Source organism: Mustela nigripes, chromosome 13 (assembly GCF_022355385.1).
Source record: "Mustela nigripes isolate SB6536 chromosome 13, MUSNIG.SB6536, whole genome shotgun sequence".
Taxonomy (NCBI): Eukaryota; Metazoa; Chordata; class Mammalia; order Carnivora; family Mustelidae; genus Mustela; species Mustela nigripes.
In genome coordinates, this window is record NC_081569.1 from 35,802,897 (window position 1) to 35,829,371 (window position 26,475).

Sequence of the window (26,475 nt, forward strand, 5' to 3'; positions counted from 1 at the left end):
CCTGCCTCTTGGCTACTATATTCATCATATGGGTGGATGCAAAGATAACCATAACCCATCTATAGTAAGTTGCCCTCTCCTAGTTCTAATGGGGTGGAATTTCATTTAAAACACTGAAATCTATCACTAAAGACAGGTATCTGGAAAAAAAAAATCTAGAACTGAGAAGTAATTTCACTTTATGCCTGCCCAGAAAAAGGCACCAACATGGTTACAGGCAGCAGATTAACCTTCTGATGTAGACAATAAACTAAGAAGTGAGTCAATACACAATTTCTTCACAGGTTTCCTTCAATGATGTAACATCCCTCAAATTAGGAAACAAAAGCAACCACTACCATATTTGAAGATGAAAGTACTCTTTTTTTGCTTCCATCTAAAAGAAGCCACACCTTTGATAAAAAAGTGTGAAATGAAGTGAGTCAGCAATATGAATTCAAACACTGTGGGGAAATTAATATGCCTATTAGTATGTAAACATTCCTTTCACCAGCTACACTCATTCTGAGAAAAAAAAATCCTGGCTTTCAAAGACTGTTTTATCTTAATTCTGGAGGAGCCTAAAAGAGACAACATATATATAAACTTGACCAAGGCTCCATACTCACTTGGGCACTATGAGCCCCTGGTGGCCCCTTATTCCCTTTCATGAATAAGTAAGTAAAACTATTGGGTTTTGCCTCTTTGTTTTCCTCTATTCTCAAATTTTTAAAAAATAATTCATTTTTGCTTATTAAAAATACATATTCATCACATATCTATGCCTTTTATTTCACCCTAATTCTATGAAAAACAAAGGGATTTTACACCTCTATTGTTTTCCATTTTTAAAAACACTGAACAATTAAATATACATCCACTGTTACTTTTTAGTAGTAATTTTAGAAAATGTTAGTAAAGATACTGAGTTATCAACTAATCATATAAACAGCTGTCACTAACCCATGCATGATACATATTATATTACTTTGCCTTTCACTTTCACTTACATGTACTCTCAAAAAGTCCTCAGAAAAGTTTCTGAAATACTTTTTTACTTGAATGTTCTGTATGCCCACCTTAGGTAAAGTTAATCTCAAGGGTCAGATGCTGTATAGGCAGGGATGACTTCCCCAAAAGAAGATATCTAAGCTCCAAACTATTTCTGAAAAATCAATGCTTACACATGCAAGTATCTCTCAAAGGACCTAGGATTTCATATTCAGTGTAGGCTCAATGTCATGAAGTCAACTTAAAGTAACATTTTACAACATAAAACACATTTAGAACATTAAAAACATCTACCTCCTACTGTCAGAAGTTACACTGATGATTTTCCTTAGACTTTAGATGTGCAATTAAAAAAAAAAAAACCCGAAACCAAAATTAAAACTACTCTTTTAAAAGCACACTGCAGTTTCAGGACCTTTAATGCAGCAGAGTGCAAAGTCACAGTCAGGACAGGGGCCAAGTTTCCTCCAACCTAGAAAAGCCAAAAGCTCTACCAAAATATCAAATTAAGATACCATTTCACTGTTCCATCAAACTTCCCAGTCAAAAAAAAAAAAAAAAAACCAAAAAAAACCTATCACATTCTTATCACACTTCAAATGCACAATATACTTTATATAAATGTTACTTATGTAGGCCAATAATACTTTGCATGGGCAGATCACTCTGCCACTTACAAAGTGATGTCATTTTCATACCTGATTTGAGCTTCACAAATACACCATCAAGTATGGCAACTGGCTATTATGTACAATGTACACATGGAAACAAGACAGAGTCACAAATCATGTGCTCAACATCATTAAACATCCTGATTCCCAATACAATGCTCTTTTTACAGTAATTTCATCATGATGGTAGTATGAACCAGACAGAAGGTTTTTAGGATAGTGATTTACGGACAAATACTAAAGAAAAATTAGATTTCTGACTTCCTGTAGTGAAGGAAGAAAATCTTTGCCTCACTTTATTCATTTTTAATACTTACTTCAAAAAACCAACTGGCCCTTAAACAAAGTTTCCACATATCAGACCTCCTTAAAAAAAAAAAGAAGAAGAAGAAGAAAGAAAGAAAGAAAGAAAATTCCTAAACTTACCACTTACTTCCAATCCTTCCCCCATTATAGGGCTAAATTTCATCTTAGAACCCAAATTTAGAAACTTTTTTCAAATTTATCTGGTGCAGTATATTGGACATGACCTTTGAAACACACTAATATCTCTAATTTATTTTAATCTAGTCAAAACTGTAAAACTGCCTGCAAGGAAGTTCTTTAAAATGTAAGTTATTACATACATTATGGCAACTTCCTCACCTAACCACACATAAACATGCAAACAATCCAGCCTCTAGTAGTTCTGCATTGTTAGATGAGTCTGCATATTCTGTTTTAAAATATCCTGGGCTTAACAGGCCTTGCTGCTCTGTCCATGTTCTTTACATGTCAGAAACTACTGCTCTAGGATCTTAGCAGTTCATACTTATCTAGCTTTTTTAAATCTTTAACTTAAGATAAGAATGCAACTACACAACTGAGACTATAATACTGTGTAACAAGTTAGTAAATCAAACATGTTCATCAATTATGTTTCTTATGCCCTGTAAATGGACTCAGATATCTAGTAAGATACTGAACTAACACAATAGACAATATATACAAAATTAAAAGATACAAAATAGCAAAAAGGAACTGAAACTTGAGGAGGAAGCAAAGCTTCAAAGAAAATAAAATATGAATACTAGAGCTTAAAAAACAAAGAAGCTTTAGAATGGATATTGTATTAAGACTTAATAGAAACTTGGGAGTTGAGGCTTAACCTCAATTTTTCAGGGCTGATAATTGCAAAAATACATAGAATATTCCTACAGAAGACCAATGTGACCCTTTCTTTAGGACAGAAAACAAAATGTGGGCTAAATAATATGCTTCTTACCCATTCATATACAACATATCAATAACAGAAAATAAAAGTAAACACAATCCAAAATATCAGTACCGTATAAAACATCGTAGTCAACATGATTTAATGAAAACAAGCCTTAAAAGTCCACATTTTATCATTGATTTACTTCTTTATTTCCACTGGAAATAAATTTAAATTTAAAATTCTCCTACCTCTAGATCTTTTCAGATTAATATGCCCATATTTTGTCACCTGATAGATTTACAGGAATAATCAACATTGCACTGCCTTAACTAAAGACTAAGCACTTTTCTCCTTGATTTTATCATGCAAAATGAAAATAGATTAAAATGAGACATGCAGATATTAAGAATTATTGTTATATCTGGGGTTTTTTTCCTTTTTAATCCAACAAATGCTTTTCTTGCCCCTTCCACACAAATAATTTAGGTTTAAATTGTTATTTATATAATCTGTTGATGCAGTAACAGGGTCTCTGTGTAGGTTCTTTGTTGTTTGTTTTTTAAAGCAATGTTTAAAGGACCTATTGAACTGCTGCACCTGTATCCTTTTTTTTTTAATTAAGTTCTTTTCCTTGGAAAATTTGGAAAATACCAGAAAATATAAAGAAAAAAGCCATTTACGGTTTCACCATCTGATCACTTTTATAACTATCTTCTGAGCTTATTTTTAGTAGACATGATCACTTCTGGTTCTACAGTTTCATTTACAAAATCAGAATTATACCATTTTCTAACCTGTTTTCACTTCAAAAGTATTTCCCACACCCCTGAATATTATTTAAGAATGGTTTTTATTTAGTAACTTCTTTAATTAGGATCCTATCTTTCGCTTAAAGGGTTAAAAATTACGCAATAAAATAATACCCTTGCTTTCTCCTATCCCTTCACCTTTATGATGAGAACTCAGCAAAGAATAGTAAACCATTGACACTAGCGTCCAAGGTGTGATAGATTGTATCCCCCTGAAAAATATGGGACCTAATAAGATTCAAACCTTAAACCCAAAATATGAAGCGCTAACAGACACAGTTCAAGCACTATCCAATGGAGGTAACCCTATTGGAGGAGGCAAATCTAAAATTCGCAGGACTCAAGTAAGTTACCTCTTCTAGCTACAAGAAAGCTCCCCTTCGTCTTTAAATAAAGCAATTGTGAAGCGGTGCAAACTTCACCCACTCAACTACCATAACTGACTGAGTTCGTTAAAATTGCCGCTCCCAATGGCAGAGATGGATTCATCAAAAAAAGATAAACATGTAGAGCACACGAGGAACTGTGTGGACAGCTGCTAGAGAGAAGTTATCGATTAAGAAGTGGGCCGCGTGAGGCGGAAAAGGATAGGAAGGGGATCTGATCATTATCAGCCTGGCGTATAAGCAGCAATCTCAGCTGCATTATTTAATATTTAATCCACCTATTCTTGGCATCACGGGGCTCAAACGTCACCAAGAGAGGGGCCTGCTGAAAAAACCGGCCGGGTGACGCACATCACATCTTACCATATGGATTCTCATCAATCAAGACCAAGAAGCGCCCAAGCCAGCCTTGTGAAAGAAGGGTCCCCCCGGCCATCAGCTCCCCCAGTCGCCTAGTACGCCGCTCGGGTTCGCAAGCAGGGATCGGAGGGTGCGAGACCTCCCGACCCTACGCCTCAGCGCCCGGCTCCAGACCACCCTTGCACCTGCTCCCGCCGGAGTCAGTCCCAGCCGGGGCAGTCCCAGCCTGGGCAGCCCCTGTCAGAGCAGCCCCTGCCTCAAAGACACCGCCTCTGCCCCCGCCACACAACTCAACAACGGACAGGGCCCCGACAGGCGGCCGAGACTCCTCTCCCGGGGTCCCAACCAGCCCACGGCCGTACCTCAACGGGCAGCGCCACCTCCGCCCGACTGTGTTGACTGTCGCGGTGGCGGCGGTCACAGCTCCGAGCACAGTGACGCCTCACTTAAAAACAACAACCTGCTCGCAGGCGTCCACAGCCGGGAGGCGGCGGCCGGCGGAGCGCCGCAGCGCATGCCGGGACTCGTAGTCCCTCCCGCTCCTCATGTAGGGCACGGGAGGAGGGAAGAACTACGACTCCCGAAGAGGAGCGCCGCCGGCCGGGGATGGCAGCAGGAAGCTAGGCAGGGCGGCTACGATCCTCACAACATCCGGGCCCCGGCGCGAAAGCGGCCCCGCGGCCGGTTGCTATGGAGACCACCACTCTGAAGGATTCGCGGTTTCACCCGGAGGGCGGCTCCCGGGATTAGGAGGATTAGTAGATCCCGATTGATCTTTCGAATGGTTCCTATTCTCTGCGGCTTTAATTGGATGTAGTAGAAAGGCCGCTCCTCTGCGCGCTCCCTGGTCGTCTTGCTATCCGCTGCCGGAGAAGACTGCGTTGGCCGAATAGTAGAGAAGATACCGAGAATGACCGAGTACGACTGGGTGGGTTTGGGCAGAGGGCTGAATGTTTTTGACAGCTGGTATTCCTCGCTATAAATTTGGGCGCCACGCACCGCCACTCGCCCCACCTCCAAGAAACACCTTTCTAGACAACCACTGGGCTACACAGACGTAAATGCATCGCGTTGAGCCAGAGTTGCCTCTGGAAGTATGAAATGACGGGATGATGTACAACTGCGGTGATGGCTTTAAATGAGAAAAACGTACCTTGTTAATTTTACATTTTCCTTACACTGCTTTGTTCAAAAAGGATAGGAGGGGAAAAAAGAATAATACAGTGCACTTGTATTCACTTTTGAGGGAAACGTAGCAAGTTAAGGTTTAGGGTTAAACAAGGTTCTGTCCCCCAATGTGGCACAAAAAAAAAAAAAAAAAAAGATAAAAAGAAGCATTAACAAAGAGAATGATGGGCCTGAGCAGAAACAAAAAGGTGCCTCAAAATTAGACTTTGGGGGGGGTTTTTGCTTTTGGTGTTGTTATAGTTAACATCACCTGTGACACAACATCAAAAAAAGAAAAAAAAAACCTTAACTTTAAAACTACAGCTCCCATAAAGAGCATTTTTATCTCAATGACTTGTTCTTATTTATCTTTTAAAAATGTGTACATGTTTATAAGAAAGAGTTTGAAAAACCCCAGTGGATTGGCTTTCTCTAATTCCAGGGGAGCCTGAAAATTACATTAGTGGTCTTTACCACTAATATGATCTCTGTAGATTTTTATTCCTTTCAAGGCACTTTCACAGTCCAATTTTTTAAGACCTTCAATTTTAGAAGAATCATTTACACTTTTAATTAACCTTTTAATCCTTAATAATATTTGCTGATCCTGTGTGTAACCTGATAGGGCACTTAAAATAATCCTTCTATTGTTCTTTGTATAATTCTTCTATTGTTCTTTTAATTGTATCTAATTTGAACTCCACATTTTAAGAATATCAGATATGAAGAGGGTGAAACCCAAATAAGAAAACTGCAGTAACCTATGACATAAAGTAAAAGAATGAGTATTTTAGTTCTAAGTATGTAACAATTATCCTGGAAGTCAAAAAGATTCATGGTAGACCCTAACATTTCCTGATTGGGTGGTACAAATTATGCCAACAAAGTTTATCAGTTAATTTCTCTTGTTTCGACTAGATTTGGTTTACTGTAATTCTAACTTTCTGAAGAACCTCCATACTGTTTTCCAGACTGGCTGCACCAGCTTGCATTCCCACCAACAGTGTAAAAGGGTTTCCCTTTCTCCCCTTTCTCCATATCCTCACTGTCATTTCCTGACTCATTAATTTAAGCCATTCTGACCGGTGTGAGGTGGTATCTCATTGTGGTTTTGATTTGTATTTCCTGATGTCAAGTGATGTGGAGCATCTTTTCATGTGTCTGTTGGCCACCTGGATGTCTTCTTTGAAGAACTGTCTGCTCATGTCTTCTGCCCATTTCTTGATTGGATTATTTGTTCATTGGATGTTGAGTTTGATAAATTTGGGGTTTGTTGTTGTTGTTGTTGGTTTTTGTAGATTTTGGATACTAGTCCTTTATCTGGTAAGACATTTGCTGGTATCTTCTCCCATTCTATCGGTTGTCTTTTGGTTTTATCGACTGTTTACATTGCTGTGCAAAAGCTTTTTATCTTGATGAAGTCCCAATAGTTCATTTTTGCTTTTGTTTCCTTTGCCTTTGGAACATTTCTAGCAAAAGGTTGCTGGGGCTGCAATCACAGAGGTTGCTGCCTGTGTTCTCCTCTAGGATTTTGTTTTGTTTAAATTTTTTAAATTTATTTTTTAGTTTATTTTCAGCATAACAGTATTCATTATTTTTGCACCACACGTAGTGCTCCATGCAATCCGTGCCATCTATAATACCCACCACCTGGTACTGTGACCTCCCACCCCCCACCCCTTCAAAACCCTCAGATTGTTTTTCAGAGTCCATCGTCTCTCATGGTTCACCTCCCCTTCCAACTTCCCCCAACTCCCTTCTCCTCTCTATCTCCCCATGTCCTCCATGCTATTTGTTATGCTCCACAAACAAGTGAAACCATATGATAATTGACTCTCTCTGCTTGACTTATTTCACTCAGCATAATCTCTTCCAGTTCCATCCATGTTGCTACAAAAGTTGAGTATTCGTCCTTTCTTATGGAGGCATAATACTCCATAGTGTAAATGGACCACGTCTTCCTTATCCATTCGTCTGTTGAAGGGCATCTTGGTTCTTTCCACAGTTTGGTGACCATGGCCATTGCTGCTATGAATGTTGGGGTACAGATGGCCCTTCTTTTCACTACGTCTGTATCTTTGGGGTAAATACCCAGTAGTGCAATTGCAGGGTCATAGGGAAGCTCTATTTTTAATTTCTTGAGGAATCTCCACACTGTTCTCCAAAGAGGCTGCACCAACTTGCATTCCCACCAACAGTGGAAGAGGGTTCCCCTTTCTCCACATCCCCTCCAACACATGTTGTTTCCTGTCTTGCTAATTTTGGCCGTTGTAACTGGTGTAAGGTGATATCTCAATGTGGTTTTAATTTGAATCTCCCTGATGGCTAGTGATGATGAACATTTTTTCATGTGTCTGATAGCCATTTGTATGTCTTCATTGGAGAAGTGTTTGTTCATATCTTCTGCCCATTTTTTGATATGATTGTCTGTTTTGTGTGTGTTGAGTTTGAGGAGTTCTTTATAGATCCTGGATATCAACCTTTTGTCTGTACTGTCATTTGCAAATATCTTCTCCCATTCCGTGGGTTGCTTCTTTGTTTTCTTGACTGTTTCCTTTGCTGTGCAGAAGCTTTTGATTTTGATGAAGTCCCAAAAGTTCATTTTTGCTTTTGTTTCCTTTGCCTTTGGAGACATATCTTGAAAGAAGTTGCTGTGGCTGATATCGAAGAGATTACTGCCTATGTTCTTCTCTAGGATTTTGATGGGTTCCTGTCTCACATTTAGGTCTTTCATCCATTTTGCGTCTACTTTTGTGTATGGTATAAGAAAGTGGCCCAATTTCATTCTTCTGCATGTGGCTGTCCAATTTTCCCAATACAGTTGTTGAAGAGATTATCTTTTTTCCTTTGGATAGTCTTTTCTGCTTTGTCGAAGATTAGTTGACTATAGAGTTGAGGGTCCATTTCTAGGTTTTCTGTTCTGTTCCATTGATCTATGTGTCTTTTTTTGTGCCAGTACCATACTGTCTTGATGATTACAGCTTTGTAATGGAGCTTGAAGCCCAGAATTGTGATGCCATCAGCTTTGGTCTTCTTTTTCAACATTCCTCTGGCTATTCAGGGTTTTTAATGTTCCATACAAATTTTAGAATTATTTATTCCAGCAGCTCTGTGAAAAGAGTTGATGGTATTTTGGTAGGGGTTGCATTGAATGTGTAGATTGCTCTAGGTAGCATAGACATTTTAACAATATTTGTTCCTCTAATCCATGAGCATGGAACTTTTTTCCATTTCTTTGTTTCTTCCTCAATTTCTTTCATGAGTGTTCTATAGTTTTCTGAGTACAGATCCTTTGCCTCTTTGGTTAGGTTTATTGCTAGGTATCTTATGGTTTTTGGTGCAATTATAAATGAGATTGCTTCCCTAATTTCTCTTTCTTCTGTCCCATCGTTAGTATATAGAAATCCAACTAATTTCTGTACATTGATTTTATGTCCTGCCACATTGCTGAATTCCTGTATGAGTGCCAACAATTTGAGATGAAGCCTTTTGGGTTTTCCACATAGAGTATCAAGTCATCTGTGCAGAGTGAGAATTTGACTTCGTTGCTGATTTGGATGCCTTTTATTTATTTTTGCTGTATGATTGCTGAGGCTAGGACTTCTAGTACTGGGTTGAACAATAGTGATGATAGTGTTCCTCCTGTGTTCCTAACCTTAGGGGAAAAGCTCTCAGTTTTTCCATGTTGAGATTGGTATTTACTGTGGGCTTTTCATATATGACTTTTATGATATTGAGGTATGTTTTCTCTATCCCTACACTGTAAAGAGTTTTAATCAAGAAAGGATGCTGTACTTTGTCAGATATTTTTCTGCATTATGAGGATCATATGGTTCTTGTTCTTTTATTAACATAGTATATCGCATTGATTGATTTGCAGATGTTGAACCACCCTTGAAGCCCAGGAATAAATCCTACTTGTTTGTGGTGAATAATCCTTTTAATGCATTGTTGGATCCTATTGGCTAGGATCTTGGTGAAAATTTTGGCATCCATGTTCATTAGGGATATTGGTCTGTAATTCTCCTTTTTGGTTAGGTCTTTGTCTGGTTTTGGGATCAAGGCAATGCTGGCCTCATATAATGAGTTTGGAAGTGTTCCTCCCATTTCTATTTTTTGATACAGCCTCAGAAGACTAGGTGTTACTCCTTCTTTAAATACTGGATAGAATTCCTCTGGGAAGCCATCAGGCCCTGGACTCTTGTTTGTTGGGAGATTTTTGATTACTGCTTCAATTTCCTTGCTGCTTATGAATCTGTTCAGGTTTTCTATTTCTTCCTGTTTCAATTTCAGAAGGTTATATGTCTCTAGGAATGTATCCATTTCTACCAGATTGCCTAATTTGTTGGCATATAGTTGCTCTTAATATGTTCTTATAATTGTTTGTATTTCTTCAGTGTTGGTTGTGACCTCTCCTCTTTCATTCATGATTTTATTTATTTGGGTCCTTTCTCTTTCCTTTTTGATAAGCCTGGCCAGGGGTTTATCAGTCTTTCAAAGAACAAGCTCCTAGTTAAGTCGATCTGTTCTATTGTTCTTTTGGTTTCTATTTAAGTGATTTCTGCTCTAATCTTTATTAATTCTCTTCTCCTGCTGGGTTTAGGCTTTATTTGTTGTTCTTTCTCCAGCTCCTTTAGGTCTAAGGTCAGGTTGTGTATTTGAGACCTCTCTTGTTTCTTAAGAAAGGCTTGCATTGCTATATGCTTCCCTCTTAGAATCGCTGTTGCAGCATCCCAAAGGTTTTGAACAGTTTTTTTTTTCATTTTCATTTATTTCTATTAATTTTTAAAATTCTTCTTTAATTCCCTAGTTGACTGATTCATTCTTTAGTAGGATGCTCTTTAACCTCCATGTATTTGTTTTCTTCCAAATTTCCTCTTGTGATTAAGTTCAAGTTTCAAAAGAACTATGGTCTGAAAATATGCAGTGAACGATCCCAGTCTTTTATTACCAGTTGAGACCTGTATGCACTGTGAAATGATTACCATAATAAGATTAGCACATTCATCACCTCACATAATTAAAGTTATTTTGTGGTGAGAACATTTAAAATCTACTCTCTAGCAACTTTCAAGTATATAATAAAGTATTGGTAACTATACTTATCATGCTGTACATTAGATCCCTTGAACTTATTCTTCTTATAACTGGAAGTTTGTATTCATTGACCAACATCTTTCCATTTCCCCCATCCCCTGGAAATCATCATTCTTCTGTTTCAATGAGTTTGACTTTAAAATTTTAGATTCATATATATGTGAGATTCTCATATTCTTTGTCTGACTTAGTTCACTAAGCATAACGCCCTCCATGTTGTCTGAAATGGCAGGATTTCCTTCTTTTTTATGGATGATTAATACTTATGTATGTATATATACATGAGAATATAGTATACTACATCTCTATCCATTATTGCATTAATGGACACATAGATTGTTTCCATATCTTTGCTATTATTGTGAATAGTGCTGCAACAAACATGGGGGTGCAGATATCCCTTTGAGATACTGATTTAACTTCCTTTGGGCATATACCCCAAACTGGGATTGCTGGATCATATGGTAATACTAATTATAATTTTTTGAGGAATCTCCAAACTGTTTTCTATAGTGACTGTACCAGTTTGCATTCCCACAAACAGTGCACAAGGGGTTTCCTTTTCTTCATATCCCTGCCAACACTTATTTGACACAAGCCATTCTAATACAGGCATGAGGTTGTACCTCACTGTGGTTTTAATTTGCTTTTCTCTGATAATTAATGATGTTAAACAACTTCTCATGTTCCTGATGGCCATTTGTCATCTTGTCTGGAAAAATATCTATTCAGATCCTCTGCTCATTTTTAATCACGTTATGTTTTGTTACTGCATTGTATGAATTCCTTGTATATTTTGGATACTAATCCCTTATCAATATGATTTTCAAATATTTTCTCCCATTATGTATGTTGTCTCTTCATTCTGCTGACTACTTCTTTTGCTGTGCAGAAGCTTTTCAGTTTGATGCAGTCTCACTTGTCATTTTTGCTTTTGTTGCTTATGCGTTTGTTGTCATATCCAAAAAATTTATACCAAGAACATCACAGAGCTTTCCCCCTGTGTTCTTTTCTAGGAGCTTTGTGCTTTCAGGTCTTACATTTAAGTCTTTAATTCATTTTGAGTTAATTTTTGTGAGTGGTATGACAGGGTTGGTGCTAATTTTAATTTTTTTCCCAAAATTTTATAATTGAGAATGATTTGATATGTTTGTATTTTAGGACAAGAAATGTGCTTCAGCTTCAAATTCAGGAACAGAAGTGAAACCTGAACAAGTTCCTCCTTGTGTGAATCCTGGAAATCCTGTGTTTTCATGTATGTTGGACCCAAAGACACTCTATACAGCTACCTCACTATCAAAACCTAAGATGATTATGTATAAAACCAATTCAAGTAATTATGGTGAATTTTTACCTAAGCCACAGTTTTTTCCCTGCAATTATACTCCAAGAGACCAAGTATTTTCAAACCATATCAGAGCTACTGGATTTTATCAAAATAACTCTCTAAACACTACACCTGATAGAACCAGAACCCTTGATTTTCCTAATTTTCAACGTACTCTATGAAAATATTTTCCTTTGCATATTTAGGAGAAAATTACTCAGGAAAAGTGCATTTTAAATCTAAGACTAGAATACCAAACTTGAAATATAAAAGTATTTGAATTAGTTAAAAAAAATACTTTAAGAAATAAAACATTTCAACTGATACCTGAATAACAGTGACTTCTTAAATAAAAATGTGTTCAAAATAGAATAAAAAGAGACATGTTTTAGTAAATCTTGGCTTTATTTAGTACATATTCTCCAAAAGTTGCAAAAGGCTCTCAAATTAGTGTTTTCATTTTCGTTGGGTAAATACTCAGTAGTGGATTTATTAGGTCATATGGTAATTCTATTTCTAATTTTTGAGTAACTTCCACAGTGTTTTCCACAGTGGCTGTACCAGTTTGAATTCCCACAACAGTACCTGAGGGTTCCTTTTCACCCACATCCTCACCAACACTTGTTATTTCGTTTCTTTGGCACCAGCCATTCTGATAGGTATAAGGTAATATCTCATTGTGGTTTTGATTTGCATTTCCCTGATGATGAGTGATATTGAGCATCTTTTTGTGGGTCTGTTGGCCATTTGTATGTTTTCCTTGGAGTTATGTCTGTTCATGTCTATTTTCAATTTTGAAATCTGGGATCGTGATACCTCCAGTTTTGTTCTTTTTCAAGAATGCTTTGGCTATTTGGGGTCTTCTTGGTTTCATACAAATTTTAGGATTGTTTGTTCTAGTTCTGTGAAAAATGCTGTTGGTATTTTTATAGAGATTGCATTAAATTCATAGATTGCTTTGGGTAGTGGACATTTTAACAATTTGTTCTTCCTATCCATGAGTATGGGAGATTTCCCACTTGTTTGTGTTATCTTCGATTTATTTCATCAATATTTTATAGTTTTCAGAATACAGGTCTTTTCTCTCTTTGGTTAGGTTTATTCCTAGGTATTTTATTATTTTTGGTGCAATTGTAATGAGATTGTTTTCTTTTTTAAATTTTTTTTTAAAGATTTTATTTATTTGAGAGAGAGAGAGCATGAAAGGGACGAGGGGCAGAAGGAGAAGCCGGCTCCCTGATGAGCAGAGGGCCTGATGTGGGACTTGATCCTGGGACTCCAGGATCATGACCTGAGCTGAAGGCAGTTGCTTAACTAGCTGAGCCACCCAGGTGCCCTGGGATTGTTTTCTTAATTTCTCTTTCTGCTACCACATTATTGATTTATAGAAATGCAACAGATTTCTGTGCACTGATTTTGCATACTGTGACTCTCCTGATTCATTTATCAGTTCTAGTTTTTTTGGTGGAGTCTTTAGGGTTTTTAATATATAGTATCATGTCATCTGCATACAGTGTAAGTTTTACCTCTTCCTTACCAATTTGGATGCCTTTTGTTTCTTTTTCTTGTCTAATTGCTGTGGCTAAAACATCTAGTACTATGTTGAATGGTGAGTAGATATCCTGTCTTGTTCCTGATATTATGGGAAAAGCTCTCAGTTTTTCCTCATTGAAGATGATGTTAGTTCTGAGTTTTTTTTATAGGTAGCCTTTATTATATTGATGTCTCTTCCCACTAAACTTATTTTTTGAGGGTTACCATGAATGAATATTGTACCTTGTCAAATGTTTTTTTCTATATCTTTTAAAATGATCACATTGTTTTTATCCTTTCTCATATTGATATAACGTGTCATATTGATTAGTTTGTGAACATTGAACCACCTTTACATCCCAGGAATAAATCCCACTTGATCAGGGAGAATGATTTTTTTTAATGTATAGCTGGATTTGGTTTACTGATATTTTTTTGAGGATTTAAGCATCTATGTTCATCAGAGATATCTCTCTCTCTCCCTCTCTCTCTCTCTCTCTCTCTTGTTTAGTGACTTTATCCGGTTTTGGTATCAGGGTAATGCTGGCCTCATAGGATGAATTTGGAAGCTTTACTTCCTCTTCTATTTTCTGGAATAGTTTGAGAAGAATAGTATTAACTCTTCTTTACATGTTTGATAGAATTCACCTGTGAATCCAGAAATGACTCTATTTTGCACTTGTTTCTTTTTTTAACATGTTTGCTAAGCAGCTTTTTATGATGTGATTTATCATATATCTGCTTGTAAGGAGAGTGAATTTTCATATAACCTATCATCCCCTTAGACATGCTCACTCAATTTCTACTTATGAATTAATAGTAAGTAGGCAGTCTGTTTGGTTCAGTCTCCTGAGCTTGGTTAATGCGAATCTGATACTCTGAGATGGGTCAGCTCTTGATAGGTCTTTGTCTGAGGGAGGGAGACTGAGCCAGATCAGTTCAATAAGATAATGAAATACAATTTTCTGAGTCCTTTTGAGAGGACTCAGATAGTATGTGTAAAAATCGTTTGCCCATAGGATGCCTGGGGGGGCTCAGTCATTTAAGCATCCAACTCTTGGTTTCAGCTCCACTCATGATCTTGTGGCCATGAGATAGAGCCCCGTGTCAGGCTCGGCACTCAGCACTTATCCCCCCTCTTTCCCCCTGCTCTTCCCCTCACTTGCTTTCTCTCTCTCTCTCTCAAATCCATCAATCTTTGAAAAAATATATTTTGCCCTTTTTGCCACATGGATGAAACTCACTGGAAAGTACTTGACTTGCTAGTGACCAGTGGCCTCTCCTTCACCTAACGTTAAGCAGGTTCCTTTAAGCCACTCTTTCAACTGGGCCTGATACTTGGGCATTGTCCTTAAGAGCTCAGTTGTTAGCAAGAATACTGCTAAGTTGGTTTAGCCAGAATCCCCATCATCAGTTTTTATCACTCTCAATATCTGACCAAATTCTTCATCCCCCACAATCTCCCAGATGATACCCAGTCAACCTTGACTGCTTTCAGCAATAATCCTGATAATTCAGCTTAGCCAGAATCTCCCTACCCTTGATGTTTCCTTTTAGTAATTTTCCAACCACTGACAACCCCAGCCTTCAACCCAACTTGCCCCTTAACTATAAATCATCACTTGTCCATTGTCCATGCTATATTAGGAACTGACCCCAGTTCTATACTGAGGTCTCTTTTCATATACTGCTATAGTTCCCACGTGAAATCTGTTTTTACTGCTCTACTGTCCAGCTCTAGTTTTCCTTGACTCTAGGAAACCAGGACAGGATATGTTTATACATACATATCGCCCTTGCCCCACAAGGATGACAAGATGCCCTGGTTCAGATGCATCTTCTCTCTCTTCTCTCTCTTTATTTTCACAAGTCTACACACTTATATACGCTTACATGACCAATCAGCGAGCAGGGTACAGGAGGGAGCGAATCAGGCTGTGCACCTAAACGAACAACTTCACTAGCAACCAATGCTGTTTACTTCCTCTTTGGGCATTCTGCTTAGTCTCACGAGGCAATCCTAACCTGGCAACTAGCCAGGTGCCATCTTTTAATGGCGGAGGCCGCCCTGGCCAGGGGCCTGCCTCTGACACATACATACATATGTGTTTACTCTCCATTTAGGTCTTAGACAGTACTTATCTATTAGCAGTATTATTTTTACTTGTCAGTAAAGAGCTAAAATATATAAAAGAAAAATTATATCAAACCTGGTCTGAGACAAACCATTTTTGCTTGATGTAATTCACAAACCTCTTTCTGGGAGGAAAGAAATGAGCATTCTTCATAAAATGCTTAAGTACTTTAATGAGATAAAAACAGGTTCTGTGAATCTAGCTGACTCTCAAGTGACTATCAGTCAAAGGGCAAGTAGAATATTAGAAAATATTTTATTTTTAAATTAAATCTGACAATAATTATTTACTATTACTATAAAACATCCATAGCAAAAATGGACTAGTCATGCTCTTTCCTTTGTAATCAATATTTTGATATAGTTTTGATATTTATTCATAGATAAATTTGTCAAAAAGTTGTCTTTATTAATAATCAGGTATACTCTGTATTTATGTATGGCAATCACACAGTAGTGGGAGATTAAATATCCCTTCAGTTTACATTTCTGTAACAGCTACGTTTAGCTTATTATCCACTTAGTATCTTGAAATTAATTTCAATCAAATAATTGACATTATGAAAAAACTAAGGGACTACCATAAGAATTTTTTTCTTATCTTTTATTCATGGGCCTTAGTAATAATTAGCACTATTGTTTGGGAGGTATGTTTTCATCATAAAGGACATAAAGGACATAAAGGAAATGTTGTAGCAATATCTCAACTCTATCACTACTTCAACTTAAGACAAAAAGTCCCTTGCAAACAATAGGAGATTGCTCAAAAGAGGTCAAGTATTTTGTGAATACAAATTTGTCTGTTGAGTAAATATAGTCCAAGACTTTATTTAGAAAATAGGGCCAAAAATATGAATAAATAACTAGTTAACACTATCCCTTTTTTCCACTAAGGATTGATCTTCTGTCCTTAGGGTAGCTATTGGTTGTACTCTTTTTTGGGGGGTGGGTGGATGGTAATAGGAAGAGCCTGAAGAAACACTAGGTTGGTTAACATATTTTGAATATCAAACTGGTTTTTGACACACATGGAGACCCATCTTTATTTTGGTAATGTTTATTTTTTAAAATAACAAACCATAAGAAAAAGCAATTCTATCTTATTAGAAGGTCTATTAACTGGACAAGGCTGCTATGTAATTTATCTAAGGTTGCTTTATAAAAGTAAGTCTCAAGGTTGCTGAACTAGGATACCCTTACAAATTAAAAAAAAAATATTGGTTTAAAAAAAAAAAGAAGAATGAAGCTGTTTTATGGTCCATTTGAATGACATCAGATTACCAAATACTATAAAAACTTACTCCTAAATATTGTGTTTTGTATTTCTAAAAATCCTCTAAATATAATCAGACAATTGCGATAATTACTATATACAAAAGGGAAGCTGTACTGGTTTTGCTTAATGCTTGCCTCATTGCTGTGGTACAACACAAACAGTGGTACAATCTAATGCCAGTATCTTAACATTCTATGTTAACATTTGCTGTCTTTTTCTTTCTCCTGTTATGCTTGAAGCTACTAGAAAATATCTCATTAGAAAACTTACCTTCACCCGATATTATGAAATATAATCCATGCTTTGGAAAACACTACATACAACTAAAGTCAAAAATAAGGTCTTCTTAAACAGGGTGCCTGGGTGGCTCAGTTTGTTGAGTGTCTGCCTTCACATGATCCCAGAGTTCTGGGATCAAGTCCTGAGTTGGGCTCCCTGCTCAGCAGAGAATCTGCTTCTAACCTCTAGCTTTGCTCTTACCCCCTGCTGCTCATGCTCTTCCTCTCTCACTGTCTCAAATAAATGAATAAGATCTTTAAAAAAAAAAGGCGGGGCGTTTCCAAACAGTTGTTTTGCTAGGTTGAACTGGTCTACCCTCCCACAGTGTGATGGAGAAGTAAAGGTTTTGTGCTTTGAATACTAGGTGAATATCAGTACTGATTATACTAAGGTCAGTCATTCAATTAAGTAGTACATTTAATTTAAAATATAACATAGTCTTCTATTTTCAAATTTTACTTTGTCAGAAATGAGTCAGTAATGTCCTAGTACTCATCACACCAAGAAATATTTTGTTAGTTATAGGGGTGAGCTGATTTTAGTAACAGCAACAACAACAACAACAAAATATATATGTAATTAATCCATGTATTGAAGCAGCAAAGAATTAAATCATTCTTAGTTTGATTTACTCATTCAGAAACCATTCAAATCAAACATTTCATTTTCTATAGATTTATAATATTTTGCCATCTACAGAACTAGAGAATGAAAAAAAAAAGTGATTCTGCACAATCAGCCGTAATATTTACAAAGATTCCTAATGCCTCCATTTATTTTTGAAAGACTTAAAACAATACCTAGTACAATACCTAGTTGCTTCAGCAGTCATTAGGATTTTAGTTCTGTTCCTTGAATTATCTTCCGAATCTTCTCAGCATCATTTTGTACAATTTTATTGGATGGATCAATCTTAAGTGCAGCTTCATAATCCTGGAGGCCTATATTTATATTGCAATGATGGTCAGTAAAATTAGTATTTTATAAATCCTTGTGTTATCTAGATGATATTTTTTAATAAAAATAACCTCTAAGAACATGGTTCAGGACAAGTATCAGATTTTAAATCTGATTATCATTTTCACAAATATGTCTCTATATAGTATTTCTTAAAAGATTGCAGAAATTTTTCAGTGACTTCAGGAATAATTATAATCATTATATTCAGGATTCAGTAAGAAGCAGTTTTGGGGTTTTTTTGTTTTTGTTTTTGTTTTTTAAGCTTTTTAAATGCATTTAATCTCTACCCCTAATGTGGGGCTCAAACTCATGATCCCAAGATCAAGAGTTGCACACTTTTCAGACTGAGCCATCCAAGCACCCAAGAAGCAGTTATTTTAAGTTCAAGTACAAATAAACTGACAGCTTAAGCTCATTAAAGCATGAAAAGACTCAATAAAACTCACTATAAAAAAGACATTTTTATTACCTCAATGAGAAAGTAATAAATGGCATCTTATTTAGAAATTCTAGATTTAAAAAAATAATTTTGGTAGTCTCAATTCATACTTTATATAATTCATAGACTACAGTTTGTGTTTTTTTCTATAGTTGTCATATATACAGAATTCCTTTGAGGAAACTTAATTTAAAAGGAAAGCATTGTGGACTGTATGTTAAATAAATATAAATGAGTCTAAGTTTTTACCAACATAAGGAGTGGGAAAATTTCTTTGAGTAAGAAGACTTGAGTTCTAAGTGCTACTTATTTGCCATGCCACTTAAGGTAAATCACTTAACTTCTCTAAGCCTCCATTTTCTCATCTTTAAAATGAAGAGTACTTTTAGCTCAAAAAAGTCTATGATGCTACAATTTCTAAAGAATGCTTTATATTGGGGCACTTGGGTGGCTCAGTGTGTTAAAGCCTCTGCCTTCGGCTCAGGTCATGATCCCAGGGCCCTGGGATCGAGCCCCACATCAGGCTCTCTGCTCTGCGGGGAGCCTGCTTCCTCCTCTCTCTCTGCCTGCCTCTCTGCCTACTTGTGATCTCTGTCTGTCAAATAAATAAATAAAATCTTAAAAAAAAAAAGAATGCTTTATATTATTTCATTCCTGTCCTGATAATTTTTAACTTCATGAAGCTGGTTAAGAGACTAAAAATAAAGGGTGGGGCACATAAATCTAATTGGAATGCTTTGTTTAAAAAAATCTCCTAAAAAATGTCAGAAACAAGTTTAAAAATGTATTCAGAAATAATAAAACCTTATAGACTAGCCCATTCCCTGGTAAGGCATCATCAGGGATATGCCTCGAGGTCTTGAATAAAGGAAAATTGTCTGGTCCTCTGGGTAAGGAGGCATGAAGAGCATTAAAGATAAAACGCTAACTACTACAAAATTTTGCTTTTGAAGCAACATGAATTAAAGCAAAAAGTACCTAAATACATTAAAAATGAAAAACAATAAAAAATAAATGTTATGGCTTCTATACACATGAAGCTGAAACAAAAGTTAGTACAGTCTCACAAACATAAGCAATGATCATACACTGTGATAGATCAGTTGTTTCTGAGCTTGTGTGTCTGTCTGTATGACCAAAGTAGTTCATTTTAAATTTCCATCATATCTTAAGTGACTCTTTTATATCCTTTATTACACATCTTTCCATAAAAAAGTTGTCTGGATACTGTAGCATTTTCCTACACCTAAACTTGTTCATATCTTGTCTTAACTGCCTTCTACAACAATAAATTTTTTAAATACTTAAAAATCATTTTTATCACATAAACTGCAAAGAATATATTAAATGCTAAAAATATAAAACAGTGGAGTCCTAAAAAAAATATGATCTTAAATAATTCCAGCGATTTTTTTCAGAGTATAACTAGGAACTCAAAACATTTCTATCAATTTCTTACCTTCTATGTATAATTCCAGTTGACAGAATGCTGTCCCACGTCGTATATATGCCTTCATTCTTCCATTAGCATTGTCTGCAACGGGTGGTGTCAATAACTCTAGTGCCTTACAGAATAAAATAAGGGAATTTAAACTCGGGCAAAAACATGATAAAAATCTTAACTTTAAAACAAGCATCAGGGGCGCCTGGGTGGCTCAGTAGGTTAAAGCCTCTGCCTTCAGCTCAGGTCATGATCTCAGGGTCCTGGGATCAAGCCCCGCATCCGGTTCTCTGCACTGTGGGGAGCCTGCTTCCTCCTCTCTCTCTGCCTGCCTCTCTGCCTACTTGTGATCTGTCAAATAAATAAGTAAAATCTTTAAAAAAAATTTAAAAAGCATCAAGTCTCACCCACCAAAATTTTGACTTAACTGGCACAGAAATTTATCAAATACTTGTATTTGTGTTGAACTTAAGGAATTGTTCAATTGTTCCTATACCAGATGCATAGCTTTTCTCCAAAGTGGTGATTTGGTTTATCATTTGAAACCTTTACAGCTTTATCTTTATTAGCAGGAGTGATTAAAAACATTGGAGGTCTTTGCATTCAAATTGGGTGATCCCATTCATTCATTCAATAAATATTTGTGCACAGAATGGTTCTAGTAAAAGGAAAACTGGATCATAAAAATACTGTCAGATCTTTTAATAGCTTAATGAGATCAAAGCAGGAGGATATGGTTATTTCCTTCACATTTTCAATCTAAAGGAGCCACATGAGAGATTTTTGCATATGATTTTCCCCTAAAACAGATTACTCTGACATGGAAGAAAAAAAAAAGAGAGAGAGAGAAAACTGAAGTTTAAGATAATGACATGATATTAATAATAAAATTAGAATATACTAGGTTTATTCTGATAATTGGGAAATTAATGTAGAGCTATCCTTCTACTGTGCAGGTCGTAGTGATAATAAGAAAAAATCAAGTTTTCTTCCTTCAAACTTTAAGTCTGCAAAACTTTAATAAGATAAAGGGTAAGCACAAACTGACAAGCATTTACTAATTTCCTTGTGAACTTCAACTGATACATACCAAGGCAATATAGTGTCTTAAAGTCTCCAAAAAAACATCAGTTTCTTGTTGATTCAAAAAAATCTCTTTTTTCAGTTAAAAAAAAAGTAACTAACAAGATGACTCTTAAAATCCTTGCAACTCAAGTATATAAATTTAAAAAAAAAGATTAAAGGCATCATTTAAATCAATAAACAAGAGGATAACAATTTTAAAGCACCATATATAAATAAATAGATATATATACCTTAGAAGAATCTTCAATAGCCTTGTGTAAGTTTTTTAGTTTTAGGTGGCAAGCAGCCCGATTCAAATACAATAGTGGAATCTTGTTATTTAGTCTTATGGCTAAGTTGTATGCATTAATAGCTGCCAAGTAGTTTTCTTTTGCAAACAGTTTGCTAGTAAGACAAAAAGAGAAAAGGAAAACAATGTAATATTGAAATAAAAACACAGAAATAATATCTAATGGTATGTGGCAGAGGAGATGGCTCACCTCCTTTTCTATTGCCTGTACATTAGACTTCGTTCCAAGGCTGCACCAGCTCCATCTTTCCCCTACATACATCAGCATGTAATAGATCTGAATGGGACTGACTTCGACCCCACCTCCAAGGGTACTCATCTGTAGTTTAACCAGTAAGCATATTTCTACCCTGTTAACTAACTACAATGACTGACTTGGGGAGAGGTTTATGACCTAAACTGGTCAATTCAGAATGAAGCCTATGACTTTCCAAAGTTGGAGAATGGAAAGTTGGAAAAACTCCTCTTACTGGATACAAGTGAAGAAAACACACTGCCCAAACTGTTAGTCACCATGTTTAACACCATGGGAACAGCTAGCACTAGAATAAAGCTGATATATGGAATTATGAAAAGAATAAAAAGGCAGATAGAAACTGAGTCCTTAGTGATACAGTTAAGCTGCTGGATCAAGTTTTACCTGAAATGCAACATGCCTTTAGCTTTTTTAGTCATATAAGCCAATAAATTCCTTTAACATAGAGCCAGTTTAAATTGGGTTTTTTTGGTTACTTGCAAACAAAAGCATCTAATAGATCAAGTCTTCCAAAATTCTCTTCAAATAGATGTTCACAGTTAAAGGATTTAGTTAAAATGTAAAGTGTTTATTTTTATATATATAATTCTTAGAATTTTGAAAAACACATAAACATAAGGAATATAGGAAATACCAAATATAAATGTACCATAAAACACTTTGTATTCACTTCCAGTTGATTGTACTGCATACTGTACAGTTCTAGAACACGATGACATCAAAAGTAAAAGCACCCAGTACATCATTAGTAAAAGGGAAGATGACACCACTGTGACATCTAACCTAAGCCTGACTTAAGTTTAAAATAACCTGTACAGGGACGCCAGGGTGGCACAGTGGGTTAAAGCCTCTGCCTTCAGCTCAGGTCATGATCCCAGGGTCCTGGAATCGAGCCCCACATCGGGCTCTCTGCTCAGCAGGGAGCCTGCTTCCTCCTTTCTCTCTCTGCCTGCCTCTCTGTCTACTTGTAATCTCTGTCTGTCAAATAAATAAATAAAATCTTTAAAATAAAATAAAATAACCTGTACAAAAAAACAAATAAATAAATAAAAATAAAATAAAATAACCTGCACAAACTGGAAAAGCTAATTCTCTGGGAACAGTTTATTTTTCTGAAGTGCCTCATATCAGCTAAGATATTTTTGAATGCAAGTAACGGACAGAATTCCAACTCCAACTGGTTTAAACAAATAAGGAAATAAATTACCTCACATTTAAAAAGTCCAGACCATGGAAAGTCTCTGTGCCCAATGAAATCACCAGCTTGAGGATGTTATCCTAAGGCTTAAGGTTCCTTTCATTTCTCCATTCTACTGTACTCAGCAACTACTTCATCCTAGGGCTGATCTGATCTGCCTCATAGGATGTATGGTGGCCACATAATTTAAGGTGCCACATTCAAGCACAATATTCATTCAAAGAAAATGGGATAGTATCGTCTGACATACGCTCCTTGAGGGTGAGAAAACCTTTCCCAAAAATCTCCTGGTTTACCTCCTTTCCCATCACACTGACCAAGAGAACAAACCCTTAAAAAAATATTTTGCCTTAATAAAACCACCAAGTCTCTCCTTCTCTTCCTCAGTCTCTCTCCCCCTCTAACTTTCTCTCCCCAGCTTTATTCCTTAGTACTACAAATTGCTGTTTGGGGGCACTTATGAAAATTCAACAATATGATTATCTTTTCGTATTAAGAAATGGAGACATACTATTTTTACAAAGTTGTTTTTGTTGTTGTTATTTTTACAAAGAAACCTCTAATTTGTGCCAGGATTTTTGAAACCAGTCTCCTTCTCCCGATGGACATTTAGAGTTTTTGTTTCCCAATACTTTGCTTGTATAAACAACATTACAGTACATATTTTTGTTCATCTAGCTAAAAATAAAACAACACAAACAGAAAAACCTCACCAACAGTGTAAGGAAAACAAACCTGATTTGTTGAAGTCAATCAGAATTTATCCTGGGACTTGGGAAAGGTCCCCATCTAAGTCACAAGGGTAAGTTCTACATACCTAAACGAAATAGGGTCTCAGCCAGTGAGAATAAAGGGAGACCATACATTTTGGCCAGATAACCAATAGTGTCTACTACCAGCCTTTTTTAAGACTTGTGATAAAATATATATAACAAAATTTACCATTTTTAACCATTTCTAAATGTATAGTGGCACTAAGTGCATTTACATTGTTGTCAACTATCACTAATATCCATCTCGAGAACTTTTTCATCTTCTGAAACTGAAACTCTGTACCCATTTAAACATTAACTCCCCATTCCCTCCTATCTTTGACAACCACCATTCTATTTTCTGTTCTATGAATTTGACTGGTCTAGGTACCTCACGTAAGTGGAATCATGCAGTATTTGTCCTTTTGTAACTGGCATATTTCACTTAGCATAATGTCTCCAAGGCTCATCCATGCTGTAGTGTATAACAAGAGTTTCTTCCTTTTAAAAGGCTGAATAATATTCTGTTGTATGGATATACCACATTTTGTTTACCAAAATACCCATCAATGAGCACCTGGATTGCTTCCACCTCCTGGCTATTATGGATAATGCTACCATGAACAGGGGTGTACACATACCTGTTTGTGTCCCCTGATTTCAATTCCTTTGTGTATACACCCTGAAGTGGGATTGCTGGATGACATGGTAATTCTATTTTTAATTTTTTAAGGAGCCTTCATACTGTGTACCATCTTCCATTCCCACCAACAATGTTCGACGGTTCTAATTTTTCCATATCCTCACCAACACTTCTTATTTCTGGTTTGTTTTTTTTAGAACAGCCACTGTAATGTGTGTAAAGTAGTATCCCATTGCAATTTGGATTTGCATTTTCTAAATAATTAGTGGTATTCAACATCTTTTCATGTGTTTTTGCCATTTGTATATATCTTCTTTAGAGAAGTGTTTATTTAAGCCCTTTGCCTAATTTTTATTTTTATTTATTTTCTTTGCCTACTTTTTTAAAAGGTTGTTTGATTTTTAGCTGTTCAGAAGTTTCTTTTTTTTTTTTCTTTTTTTTTTTTTTAAGATTTATTTGTTTGAGGGAGGGGCCAGAGGGAGATGGAGAGAGAAACCCGTGCAGACTCTGCTGAGCAAGGAACTGCCAAGGGGTTTGCTCTCACGATCTGGAGATCAGATCAGAGCTGAAACCAAGAGTGGGATGCTTAACCAACTACACCACCCAGGGGCCCCACAGAAGTTCTTTATATGTAGTCTGGATATTAACCCTTTATCAGATATATGATTTGAAAATATTTTCTCTCCATTCCATGGGTTGACTTTTCACTCTGTTAATAGTGCCCTTCATGGACAGAAGTTTCTAATTTTGATGCTTTTCAATTAAAGTACTTTTCTGTTGTCTGTGATTTAAAAAATTTTTAAAGTGAGAAAGAGAGAGAGAGAGAGAATGTGATCAGGGATGGGGGAAGGACAGAGGGAGAGGGAAAGAAAAAATCTCAAGCACACTACCTGCTGAGTACAGAGTCCCACTCATGATCCTGAGATCATAACCTGAGCCAAAATCAAGAGTCAGGCACTTAACCAACTGAGCCACCCAGGCTCCCTGATGCCTTTGATGTCACATCCAAGAAAAACTGCCAAATCCAACGTCACAATGCACTCTGTGTTTTATTCCAAGAATTTTATAGTTTTAGCTCTTATGTTTACGTGTTTGATATATTCTGACTTAATTTTTATATAAGGTAGTAAGAAGGCCCAACTTCACTCTTTTTTATATGAATTTCCAGTTTTCCCACCACCATGTGTTAAAAAGACTATCTTTTCTACATTGAATAACTGTTGAAAAACATTTGATCATAGGAGGGAGGGCTATTTCTGGACTATCTATTCCATTAGTCTATATGTCTGTACAAATCTTGTATTGACATACACATCTGAAGAACAATTCCATTTTTGAGGCACCTGGGTGTCTGTCTCTTGATTTCAGCTCAGGTCATAATCTCAGGGTTTTGAGACTGAGCCCACATCAGGCTCCACACTGGGCATGGAGCCTGCTTCAGACCCTCTCTTCTCTCTCATCACCTCCCCCCTCTAAAAAAATAAAAACATAAAAAATTTAAAATTTTTCAAAAATAAATGAAGAATGCTTCCATTTTTCATCTTTCATATAAATTTACAGTTTTATAATATAACAGTTTTGTCAGAAAAATTCTCCCAGGTTCTAAGGGAAAGAGTTTACAAAGAGCATTATTAAAAGAACCACTGTAAAAGGCATAATAACAAGAAATATGATGTATTAAAATATTTTTAATGTTTACCATACATATTAAAACATAAATCCAAAGGAACATTACATTCTTTTAAGTTCAATGCCACTACAAACATTCAAGAATTTACATAAGGGCTTTCAGAATGATTTTGAACTTGGAAATAGCCAAATTTCAAAAGGAAAGGCGAAAAAAATTAAACCTATGTCTAAAGGGCAGTAACCTTTGAACACCAAATTTAAATAGAGAGGTTAATAACCATGAAGTCTACCCTAATGTTCCAAACAAGGCAACGTCATTGAAAAGATTTATGCAAAAGTACTCATTAATTCAACACATACTGAGTGTTTATTAAACTGTATATACAGTGAGAACCAAAAAGTCATGGACAACTGCAAACATTCCTGTCATTTTTATGATGACTGATTGGTGTGCCCTTATGAAAAAGAAACATGCTGATTCGCAATGGCCAAAAGGGCCAAAGATTTTGTACAAGAGTTGAGGGTGGAAGAAGAACCAGAGGCAGGACTGATAGG

The 26,475-nt window shown here is 36.3% G+C and overlaps 3 protein-coding genes across 3 annotated transcripts in view; 1 reads left to right on the forward strand and 2 right to left on the reverse strand.

Annotated features, from left to right (window-relative positions):
* CCPG1 (cell cycle progression 1) overlaps positions 1-4,944 on the reverse strand; it is a 39,099-nt gene extending 34,155 nt beyond the window's left edge. The window contains exon 1 of the mRNA XM_059371960.1: positions 4,777-4,944. The gene's annotated coding sequence lies outside the window, so the exon portion shown is untranslated. The remainder of the gene's footprint in view (positions 1-4,776) is intronic.
* Positions 4,945-5,221: 277 nt separating this feature from the next.
* PIERCE2 (piercer of microtubule wall 2) lies at positions 5,222-12,329 on the forward strand (the record flags this gene model as incomplete). The annotated part of the gene is made up of 2 exons (XM_059372068.1): positions 5,222-5,332; positions 11,840-12,329. Coding segments are annotated over 2 exons (459 nt in total), but the record flags the coding sequence as incomplete, so codon positions are not given.
* Positions 12,330-16,736: 4,407 nt separating this feature from the next.
* The window catches only part of DNAAF4 (dynein axonemal assembly factor 4), a 55,543-nt gene continuing 45,804 nt past the window's right edge, over positions 16,737-26,475 (reverse strand). Inside the window, exons 7-9 of the mRNA XM_059371964.1 lie at positions 21,384-21,537; positions 20,086-20,191; positions 16,737-18,168 (exon numbers count right to left, since the gene is read on the reverse strand). Coding sequence (XP_059227947.1) covers positions 18,059-18,168; positions 20,086-20,191; positions 21,384-21,537 — 370 coding nt within the window. The 3' untranslated portion in view covers positions 16,737-18,058. The remainder of the gene's footprint in view (positions 18,169-20,085; positions 20,192-21,383; positions 21,538-26,475) is intronic.